Source organism: Hippoglossus stenolepis, chromosome 15 (genome assembly GCF_022539355.2).
Source record: "Hippoglossus stenolepis isolate QCI-W04-F060 chromosome 15, HSTE1.2, whole genome shotgun sequence".
NCBI classification, from domain to species: Eukaryota; Metazoa; Chordata; class Actinopteri; order Pleuronectiformes; family Pleuronectidae; genus Hippoglossus; species Hippoglossus stenolepis.
This window is the reverse complement of record NC_061497.1, coordinates 17,641,629-17,653,702: the sequence shown is the minus strand read 5'-3', so window position 1 is coordinate 17,653,702 and position 12,074 is coordinate 17,641,629. Positions and strand designations below refer to the sequence as shown.

The 12,074-nt window shown below is 41.8% G+C and overlaps 1 protein-coding gene across 1 annotated transcript in view; it reads right to left on the bottom strand.

The window, feature by feature from the left end:
- pdlim4 (PDZ and LIM domain 4) overlaps positions 1-6,931 on the bottom strand; it is a 46,490-nt gene extending 39,559 nt beyond the window's left edge. Inside the window, exon 1 of the mRNA XM_035178692.2 lies at positions 6,616-6,931. Coding sequence (XP_035034583.2) covers positions 6,616-6,708 — 93 coding nt within the window. The 5' untranslated portion in view covers positions 6,709-6,931. The remainder of the gene's footprint in view (positions 1-6,615) is intronic.
- Positions 6,932-12,074: the final 5,143 nt, after the last annotated feature.

Sequence of the window (12,074 nt, the reverse complement as noted above, 5' to 3'; positions counted from 1 at the left end):
ACAGAGGGAGACAGAGGACACAGGTGGACCGTCCATGTGAAAAGTACGGTGCACATTAAAGCTGCACCCGCACGCTGAACATGACGTCAGTCTCAGGGGAAAGTGAGACTTTCTTTTATAACAAGATTGAAGCCATAAAATCAAAGTGCTGTTGACCTTTAGAGGATTTTTCTGCAACGGTGGTGTGTAAAGCACAGAAAGGAAAGAGATGAGGGACTAATACTTTCATTTTAGCTTCTGCTCTGAATGTTGAATAGATACTGCTGTTTGAGATACTGATACTGAAATTTAAAATGTATGTGGGAATTGTTATAATAGCTGAATATAGTGTATATGTATGATATAGTAGCAGTCAGAGAGCAGTTTGTAGGCACAGACGTCGAAGTTAAACTGCTCTGAACTTGACTGAAAATATAAGGTCTTTGTGGGTTATGTTATAATACTGTTGTTTCCCTAACTTTTCAGTGACCATGTCATCCTGTGTAGTTCATACTGAAATATAACCATTTAATCCTAAATAGAAGACAAAGACTTTGGTGTTCTGCTCCAAAAAGAATGAATGTTTACACCATTATGATCGATTAGAATATGATCATGAAAATAACAATCTCACACAGAAAATGCCTCATCACAACTGACTGTTACCAAGTTTTCCTACCGCACATAAGGAAACGTAATCACAAGACAGAGGCCTTTAGTGTTTCGATAGAAAAATAATGAATGTTCTAGCTGTTTAGAGCTTTTGCTTTAGGTGGATTTAAACAGGGTCGTGTAAACAACAACGTCCCGCAGCCTCTACATCAGTGTTCAGAGGGTTAAATAATATCAACATTCAACCTGACCCGATCATCTAAACACCTCTTGACCTGTAACACCGGCAAATCAACTCGTGGCCGGTTGTTTCCAAGCTTTGTGAAAGAGGAACCTGTCACTTCTTAATGTTTTTCTCATGCGTGAATTCCACAGAGGCTTTTTTTTTTCTCAGCTGGGTGGGATCAGTGAGGCGCACATCTCAACAACAAGAGAGAATAATTCCTGGCAGCGTGTCAGACGCCTTTGTTTGCTTGTTGGACGTGCGATAGGAACCATGGTTATGACCTTGGTGACGCTTTTGGGGAGACATTACATAGCTCGGGTGTGAGTTTCTCGCTGGTGTGTGATTATCACACTCAAACAAAGACACTGCGTCCGCCAAGACCAACAAGAAACACTGTCGCTTATTATTTAATACAGTATGTAAGGTTAGACTTTAATGAGGGCAGGGAAATGGGAGAGTCACATGGAACTTAATTGCACTCTGTAATGCATTTGTGTGTCTGTCTAGGATGACCACGACATCGCTCATCAATGTTACTCATCAATAAACGGGTAGAAATCCCTGTGAATCTGAATCATGATGTCATTACTAATCACTCTGACTGGTTTGTGCAGACACTTTCCCTGAAGAGTTTGACAGAGGTCTTTGTCACCGTGTGAAGTTTCAACACGTTCATGAATCAAGAATGGTGCTTTAGATATTTGGCAACGCGTGCGGCAAACAAAGGCGTGTATGTGGTGATCAACACTGACTAAGATGACAAGAAGTTGGAAGGGAAGGCACATAAATCAAGTCTTAGTTCATAAGATGAGAGGAGATCCGAACCTCAGGCTGCTTTAATGGATGTAATTCTGTCACATAATGTTCAATTTATCACCTGCACACTTGAGATGTGTATCGTTAAGGGCCCAAGGAAGAGCAGTGTAGAATGTGCTGCGATTTGGACCCGTGATATGTTCGATATTAATGAAATTTGAATAAACAGGCGACCAGCAGCAGCAACCCGGGACTCATCAATGTAATGAAGTTAATGACAACAGAATGTTCACAACAACGGCAACAAAAACTAATTCTGTATTGGGAGTTCTGCGCAATGAGTCGAGATTCGACCGGACTTACAATAAACAGATGAACAGCTCTTTGTGCAGCAGAGGGGTTCTGCATTCCAAACAGACATGTTTAGAACGGGGACTGTCCGAGTCAATATAAAGAGAAAAAGTGGAAGAACTTCCCGCTTTCATCACAGCCTTTTTACACAAAAGCACTTTGACTACTCAACAATGAAAGACCAGGTCTGGTGTGAACATCAGCTACAGACTTTCCTACACCAGACAGCCAGATGAGGAGGAAATGCTCAGCAGCGACCCAAGGACTCACATTGTCTCCCCCGCTTTACGCACTCAGGAACTTCACATAAAGCTTTGATGACAACAGGAAATTCCTCGACGGTGCCATGCATCTGATATCACTGTTTCTAATAGAGCTTCTGGCATCTCGAGAAAGGGAGCAACATCCAGCAGAAGAAACAAACCCATGTGGCTTCGGGTCACATGTTGTGTCTGTGTGACAGGGAGCTGGACAGATGTACGCTGAGAGATTAATGGGTACAAGGGACATTGAGTTCATGTGATGTACTGTATACCCACTAATGCAATCAAAGTTATAGTTGCTCCTAATTCATGCGCTTCAATACACTTGTGTAATCAGCATAAGACACGTGGAGCGTTATGATTCGCTAGGGCTCGAGCCTTTTCTCTTTTACGCTATAGAATTCCAGAAATTCCACCAGCAAGGAAAAAAATGCTGATACGTGGGGACTTACAGATAAAGTATGACAAAGGACGAGGAAGTTCATATACAATGAGACTCTTTTTCTCTCTGCTTTATTCATTCCTTAAAGGATACAATCAATCATATTTTTAACTGTATGCTCAAGGAGATATTGTTCTTCTAAATCATTACTCCATTCTGGATGTGATCCCTTTACCTCTCTTCTCCCATCAATCACAATAAAACCATTACAAGGAAGCGTCTGAGGCATGTCTGTGTGACCAGTGTGGGCAGGAGGAGTTCATACAGGGACCGACAACCCCTTGAATGTCCATACGAGTGTGTCAGTGTTTCCTTTGAATCCATAAACAACATTCGACGGTCAGTTTATCAGATTCTCCTACTTTGATAAGGTATCAGTCTGCCTGAGGTTGGACTTTGATTCCAAAACCAGGTGTAAACAACAAGAGAACCATTACACAAGAGAACCCTAAAGGTCTGCTGGGTGGATTATGTTTCTTTACTGCATATAACTAATGAAATGTAGAACTGAAACAAATACTACGACTACTACTTTTTCACCCAAAGATGCCGAACATTTCCCAGATCCAGATTTTAAATCTGCCGTTTTCTTTTGACCTAACGTGATAATAAACTGAATATTGTTGGATTGAAGAATACCAGTTTGAATATATGCATTTCGGCATTTTTCACTTTTCTGTTACATTTTATCGACCAAACAAATAAGCGATAATGAAAATAATCATGAACAAAAGTTAATGCCAAACATTCTCTGGTTTGGGTTTTCTCTTATTTTGTGTCACTGTGGTTTATTTATTTCACATCAGGACAACTGGTTGAGCAACACACACACACACTGTGAAGACATTGTGTTGGGATTTTAAGAAACTGCTTTTGTATTTCACTCACAAAACAATAAATAAAATACTCAAAAAAACAATCCACTCGCCACACACACAGTTAAAAGAACTTGTGCAAAACAAGACTTCTAAATATGCCACATAAAGTTCTGAGAAGGGAAGCTACCCTGGGATTTGGGTCATTATTTGACAACACTCAGCTGTAAATTCCTGTCCAGAAGACGACTGTTTGCCCGCTGGCAGGACTGACAGGCGTTCTGCGTCACCCGCTGCCCGGACGTCGGTTCACAAAAGGGGCTTAAACCACAGCTGCCGTATTCAGCGTGTCCTCTCTAAATGCTTCTGCAGTTACATAAGCGTTTTTCATATTCGTCTGCGTCTCCGCCACTTTTCCTCTGTCATGCGCACGCAGCCGTTTAACAAGCTGCCACAGCGTACACAGGCATGTTATCAGGGCAAATGTTTCCAGAGTCAAGTAGACGTGCCGTTAACTGGCTGGAGTCCTAATGGGCTGACAGGAGACTAATGGGCCCATCCCGGGACATTAGCACCTTAAGCAAAGAACCAGCTGCTGCCATCAGAACTTGTTTTCTGGTATTTACAACTTTCACTGTCTCCCAGGTGCTTCATGGCATCCGCTTTCAAATATGCAGAAATAAAGAGGACGGGAGGAGATCTGTCAGTCACGCAGAGCAAAGGTATAATCAGAAGGATTATGTAAAGAACTGTAAAACTTCAAAAGAAACAAAGGTTTTTAGGTCTTTTCTGTTCTTCTGTTAGTCTACAGAGTCACATCCTCCACACTGTTCTGGCTTGTACGAAGATTACGTGATACTAAAAAATCCCCCAAAGAGACATTTTGGATCCTGTAAGACATAAAGCATCTCACTCTGAAACTCTCACAAACACACTCCTCGTCTCCCACCATGCACCTCTCTCCGTGTCACCGTTCAACACCCTGTAATTGCCGTCTTGGGCGCGCAGTGTACGGCAAGAATGCAACAAGCGCATGACGGAACGACGAGTTTAAGAGATACAGCGGCAATGAATCACAAACTCAGAAGGCAACCAGCTCCCACGACATGAGGCGAGAGGACAATGTTCCCATCACTTCGTTTATTTTTCTAAGTTTCTGTTGAATTTTTCCTTTGACCAGCTCCTGTGAACCAGAATACGAGACACCAGTCGAAAACAATTATAATGTCCTGCCAGTAAAAAGCATACAAAAGGCTCCAAGAGGTGTAATCCTGAGACTCTCAGCTGAAACACTGCCTCTGACATTACTTTTTATTTAGCTAAACGCGCCTGCATCATAACAGCTGCTTCCCTCTCTAATTTTCAAGCCAAGATTTCTGGAATCAGCCTCAACCCCCTTATTTATTCTTGCAAACAGCTTTTCCATGTTTCTTTTATTGCCACCTTATGCAACTGTCTGCAAAGTGAAACAAGTAATTAATTTCACTGATGCCGTCATCACTGAATTACGCAATGTTCACACATACACACACATAAAGAACTTCCCCCGTTTCATGCCATGGTTTTTCATATTGGCAGTAATGCAAGTATGAACAGATAGTGATGAGTAATTGTGAGAGTGATTTTAGTGAAACCACAACTTGCCTACTGTAGAAATTACTACAAGACGTTAGGAAGGTATGTGTCACGAAAAAACCTGAGACGGCCTGAAGCGGCACAAAGCAACATCTGGTCTTTAACGTAAGCAGTGAAGACAGGAGAGATGAGGCCACAGTGTCGGTTTCCCATTTTTTTCCAAATGACTTCTGGTGTTGGGCAAAGACTCTGTTGGAAACTCCGCTCCATGCAGATAAGTGAATCATGAAGATCAAACGTACAGCGAGCGATCCACACAGCCAATAATATTTGAGCCCTCACCAAAACAGGACATTTAGGTACAAAGAGCTGTGAGTGTTTGATTTCTGGATTTTTTTTTTTTACATTTCAAACATCCAGCTTTTGTTTCACTTTGATTGTGAAAAAGAAAGTGCGTCAAACAAACCTTCAGACAACTGCCAAGTATTTGCGTCAAATTATAGCATCACAGTTCTCCTTTTCAGGGATACGTTTTAAAAATGGGGAGCACTTCAGGTGACCTTCAGCGGTCGTCTGCTCCGCTCCGAGAGTCATTAATTGCCCACCGTAAATCTAAAAATTACACCTCTGGTCTGAAGTGCAAAGGGCCCTGTAGTTAAAGGGCCGGTTTGGGGCCGGTGATACAGCTGCAGAGCACAACACCTGGAATCCCTCAGCAGCACCAATGAGCTCTGATGAAAAACAAATGTCAGCACCCCCCCCCCTCCTCTCTCTACAAGCCCTGCAGCAGCACCGGCCTGTGTTTACCCAGGCTGGGATAAACTATAGGCTACTGCCAGGTCCACTGCCAGCACACTGACTCCTGACCCATATTCCGAGGGTCAGGGAAGTTCACGGAGGTTTGAGAATCGCAGAGCCACCACGTCAACTCACGAATGAACACATGCAATAATAATAATGACACAAAAATGTGAGTCTCACTGCAACACGGAGCCACTTTCACTCGGTGAAAAGTTGGAAAATAACATTGAATCACATTATTTCTATATTAAAAATTAAGTTAGAAGAACCTTTGACCTGTTAGAATTTTTTCCTTATATTGATGATATTATTATATTGTTTTTTTGTTATGATATTAATCTTTAAAAATGATCCCATATATATATAATCTCGCATAAATTGACTCTATAGATGACGTTCACAGACTTTAACCCTTGATCAGCCAATATGACTCAAACTGAACTGGCCACTTCTGCTGCCAGGAATTAGACGGCACCGTCTGTCAGCTTCTCCTAATACGATTAGAGTTACTGCTGTGAGGGATAACGGACCTGGACCTGATCTTAAATCTCATTTAGGATGAATTAACCAGGCCAGGATTTTAGGATGACTCACTTGAGCTTTTTCAACTCGTCAGGTATAAACTTTGTGAGGATGAAAACGTTATAGAAACCACATTTAATCATCATTTCGTGCGTAAAAATTCTAAATTCTAAAGTCTAAAGTGAACCGAGTGGCTCCGGCGCTGCGTATTTGCGCACATGCCGAATGAATGGACACGCAACGGGAACAGCGGACAGTGGAGTTTGCACCTACCCTGGAGATGGTTAACGGCGTGCTGAAGTCCCGTCCTCCCACCAGTCGGAAGCCCCAGGGAGAGGGTCCCTTTAGCGTCACGGTGTGGGACATGTTTGGCACGGAGACTGCGAGAGGCACACAGACAGACGGATGACGCCGAGCAGGGGACAAGACCGCGCTTCCTTGATAAACTGCAGTGAAAAGAGCCGACGTGAGGCAGCCGGAGTCCTGCGCCTGGAGCTGCTAAGCAACGATGTCCCGACCCTGAAAACTTTCCTCCTCCTGACTCAAGTTTAAATAATGAAGCCGCCTGTGACGCGCGGTGACGGCTGGTCCTGCCCCCGGGCTGCCCCCGCTCCTCCTGCCCCGCTGCAGCCGCTCCGCGCCGGGTGGGAGGGACGGAGCTTATTCGGAGGCGTCACAATAATCAGCTTCTTGTTCAGCAACAGGTATGAATGTGGGTTATGGGACTCAGAGAGCTGAATGGAGGTGTTCTGTTTACTATGTAGTTTATTTTCCCCATTCATTCATTCATTCTTTCATACATAAATTAATACATACATACATTTACACACACATGCATACACACATAAATACATACATTCATTCATTCATTCATTCATTCATTCATTCATTCATTCATACATACATACATTTACACATACACGTATTTATTTTATACATACATAAATACATCCATGTGCATACATAGATTCACACATACACACACACACACACACACACACACACACACACACACACACACACACACACACACACACACACACACACACACACACACACACACACACATACACACACACACACATACATACATGCATTCATTCGGTCGTTTTTTTCTGCATTTAGCCAGTAGCTCCCTCATCAATGAGATAAGTAATTGAGTAATTCACACAATTGAATTGAACTTCATCTGTATTTTAACCAAAATGTCTCTAAGTAGCATCAAAATATAATAATATAAAAAACAAGCTTCCATTATATCTTAAACATGAATCCATGTGTGATTGCTGGTTGCATGTGTAACTTTTATTCGGATCGAGAATTGTCCCTCATAGATGACACAACACCCATTAATGTAGCTAGATAATCAGCATTTAAGAAAAACCCACAAGAGGATAAAACACCAATAAAATGAAAAATTACAATTGAAAAAGTTGTACTTCTGATGACAACGCCATATAAATATATAATTTAAACCAGAATATCAGACAAAGTGAAATTTGGATCTTATGCAGATGCTGGATGAGAAAAGCGTGCGGTCACTTTATTATAATTCGCCCTGTGAGGAACATGACTGTGAGACATTTCAATAAAAAACCCCAACAGACTGTGGAGCCACTAACCAGCGTGACTAAAAAGAAATGAAAACCTAGATGGTGGAAGGGGAAGAATCTGCTGGTCTTCAGGTCCTTGGAGGATAATCTGGACATCCACTTAAAACTATGAGGCCAGTCGCTCACTGATCAGGGTCTTAAGCTAAAAGCAGTAAGTCCTGACGATCACCTTCAACAACGAAGCTGCGGTGAACTCTGGACCCCTCACTGACAGAAAAGCTCTCTCCCATATGTCAGTGAATATCCCAGTGTCCTCTCTGTCCCACGGCTCGATTCTTAAACTCCTCCAGTCAATTACAGAGTGAGTCGCTGAGCTGTAGTACAATTTTTCTAACTGCACAGCCAGTGATCTCATAGACATTCCTGGGAATCAGTCTTTTTTTATTCTTCAGACAACTGCCGGCATGTGGGGCTCCGTCTGAAGATCTGACTCACTTCGAGTCAGACGCTTGCCCGTCCCAGTTATTGTCTCAGAGAGCGATGCTGAGGTCACACCAGCTGGATCTAAAACATCACGTTTCATCACGAGTGACTCTGTTTTTGATGTCTTGTATAAACTTTGTACAATGAGCCGCTGTGATGCAACGAGTCAATACCGATGCACACGGGGATGATTAGAGCCGTCACACTGTTTTTACAAGAAGAACAAACAAAGAAGAATCAGATTATCGTCCCTCATCACTAAATCTTGAATTACACCACATTTAGAGACATACAAGACATTTTTATAAACACGATTAAAAAAGGTGATATAAGAGTTTGCCCTTCTGTTTCTTTACCCTTGTGAGTCATGTATGACGTCATGAATCAGAAACCAACGTGCCGGGAACCTTGCTGTTTTGCCAGTGTAGCACATTGCATGATATGAGGGGGAAAAAAGGCTGTTGCACATTGTTTATGTACAAAAATTTAAATTGTATGCGCGTCACAAACGTTGCGCTGGAAAAGTTGTTCCGTCAGCACCTGGACAACCAAAATAAAGAAGAACAACAAATAAGCCCTTTCACCCAGTTGTCAAGTTTCCATCACTGCCGATCGGAGCTGAGGCCTGTGTCACTTGACCCGCATTGTATCCATTCACATTGCAGACAAAAGCCAGATGTTAGCGGGTTTTTTGACCAATTGAAAAGACGCTTCAGTAGAATTTAGTGTAAAGACACTTTAACCACCTCTCAGGACCTTGGATTTTAGAAACTAGCTCATAGATAATCAATCAGGTGCTGACATTGTTCATTTTCAATTCTTAGACATACTGGTGTAAATGAAGCACTTTCCTATTTCCATAAATTCCCCATGATCACATTTTCACAGCTTAACATTTTCGCAAGTGAAACACGTGACTTTTTGTGTAGACATGTAAACAAAGGTAACCGTCACATTTCAGCAGGTGTCACTAAACAGTATCCACAGACTGCTCCTCTACTTGTTACATCAAAGGAATTGTGCAGATGAGCAGGCTGACAGTTCGGATATGTATCTTCTTCAAAGCCCGCTGCCGGTAAATCTGAGTCAAACTACAGAGAGCTGCCATCTCTCTGTTCTATTTTCCCCCCAGATGGCCATCATTTAACCTTTTCTGAGAAGTCCTCTTTAAATGCCGACAAATCTATTTACTCCCTGATTTTGACTGAGCAGTGTGTGGCCAGGAGGAACCTGGGGGAGGCAGGTAGGACAGGCGCTGATGTAATCACGCGCCGCCGGGCCTCCGTCTGGATCATTACTGCTGTCGGGGAGGATGAGCTCATCTGAGCTGTTGCTCAAATGCTGATTCCCCAGCTTCTTCACTGGTAGAAAATAGACTCCGATGGTTATTGATGTTCCCGAACAGCATCCAGTAATCTGCAAAACATTTCTGGGTAAAATCCTTGCTGAGTCTCTCAAGCTCAGCAAGAAACGTTACAGACAGATGTGTATTTTTATTAGAATACCTGGGGTTTTTAACATTTGTCCTCTGCACAGATGAATTTAAAATATGTTAATGTTGTGCATGTTTTCCCAAAGGCTGCACACTCACAACCCAAATGTAATATTTACAACAGAACTGAAAAACAAAAAAATAAAACAACATTGTGTATTTATCAAAGTGGAAAACCTAGAAAACTCAGTATTTTTATACAATGCATTAGTTTATTATGTGATATGTGAAAGGAGTCACTCATAGTGACCCTGTATAAACCCATGAAGAATTATCAGACCACTGCAGTTCAAGATTAAAGATTTAAGGTCGTTAATGTCACACCAGAAATAAAAGTATAATAGTGTAAAAAAATCTTTGCAGAAAAGCTCGGGAGTAGTAAAAGGTTATGTAGTTAAGTAAGTAATAAAAAACTGAATTTTAATAGGCCTCATAATAAAATAAATGCACATAATTGACCAAAAGTGTTCAGCTAAAGTTTAGTGATGGGAATTTCAGCTGTTTGTAGGGATGTAGGTTTTATGGCTCTGTTTCTTTCTGAGAGCTGGTCTGTTTTCTCTCTGTAGGGGGTGGGGTCTCCCAGGTTTATGTGAAGGAGGATAATGATTGGGTGGGATTTGAATCAGAATCAATCCCAGGCCGATTTTTAGTTGGACGTGTGTACTAACAGCACTAAATTACTTGTACTGCAAGACGTAATATCAGTAGTCTGTGTTGTAAACATTGCAAAAGGTAAATGAATACCAGTGTAGTGATGGAAATCATTTAGCAGCTCAAAAGCCACACAGTTCTCTCAGGAGGCCAAAAGAGAGATGTTGGACTCAAGTCATCGATGTAGCCACAGACACAAAAGTGAATTCTACTGTTGTGACATCATTGACAAATATTTGCTAACATGTTCCCCTCAGTAACTCACATTTACGATTTGAATACCAGAATGACTTCAGCATCATGAACACAATTTTGACTGAGGTCCAAACGTCTGCAGCAGCACATCTACAGAAGCTCCTGATTGGTTCCATATTTCCAGCAATAACATAAAAACCATAGATTATTTTTTATTCAGTTTTCTTGCTCACACATCAGTTGGTAGCTTTGCGTCCCCCTGTATTGAAAAGGGTTAATTATTTGGTTGGACACAGGCAGGAAACAATGGTGCCACTAAACAGCGCTGGGGCCTGGAGCGCCCCATGGGGAGGCAAATAGTTCTTTGGGAGTCATGAAGCTTAATTTTTGTGGCCGTAATATTGCTGAGTCAGAAATGAAAAACAGATGATCTCATATTGTAAGAACACCACAGACCCGGAGCTATCCCGTAAGAATGCTGCAGACTTGACATCAGCAAGTTGATGTGTCGAAGAATAATTGATGATGAATAGTTGATACAGGAGGAAATACTAATCTCCAAGAGTAACTGGGTTTTTGGGAAAAAAGGTTCAAAGAATAAACATAAACCTTGATGCAGCTTGTCCATCCTCGGCCGCGTTATGATCGGTTGTCTCTTGGCCACACACACTGACCAGATGCTAGCAATGAATATTTAATGTGGTGCTGCAGTATTACAGTCGTTGGAATAACAAAAACAGATGTGCTGTCCATTAACATGAGATACAATCGAAACGAGAATAAAATATTCGCTCACTGTTGAGACAGCGTGCTGACAGGGAAACAAGGGGGTTTAAGTGCAACGTTAAACCGCAAGTTAACTTTTATTTTCTTGTTTTTAAAGAAACATTATTACTTAACACTCTGATGCCTGAATCTTTATTCATTAATCATTTAATTTGCACTTTTGACACACGCACGTACTCATAGTTTCACTGTCAGCGTGTAACTTTTCACGCTGAGCGACTGAAAACACACTGATAATTTATCATAACTGCAGCTGGAGGGATATCAGGGCACGTTTGGGAATCGCAAGTCAAGCTACGCATTACGCACAACTGTAAAACACTCAAAGACATATAGACGAGCAGGAGCTGGAACTGCTTGTTAAAATGTTTCCAATGAGACTGCATGCTACAGAAATTCCACGCGTGTGCTTCTCATAAAGAGGCATGATGTACAGTATGTATGTACACATGTATTTGCATGTGTCTAAAATATGTTATTATGTAGCTCTGGCTTTGGAACATATCTCATCAGGGGCCCTGCATTCCTGGTTTGGGGATGTGGCAAACCTGTTTATTTTATGTATATATTTA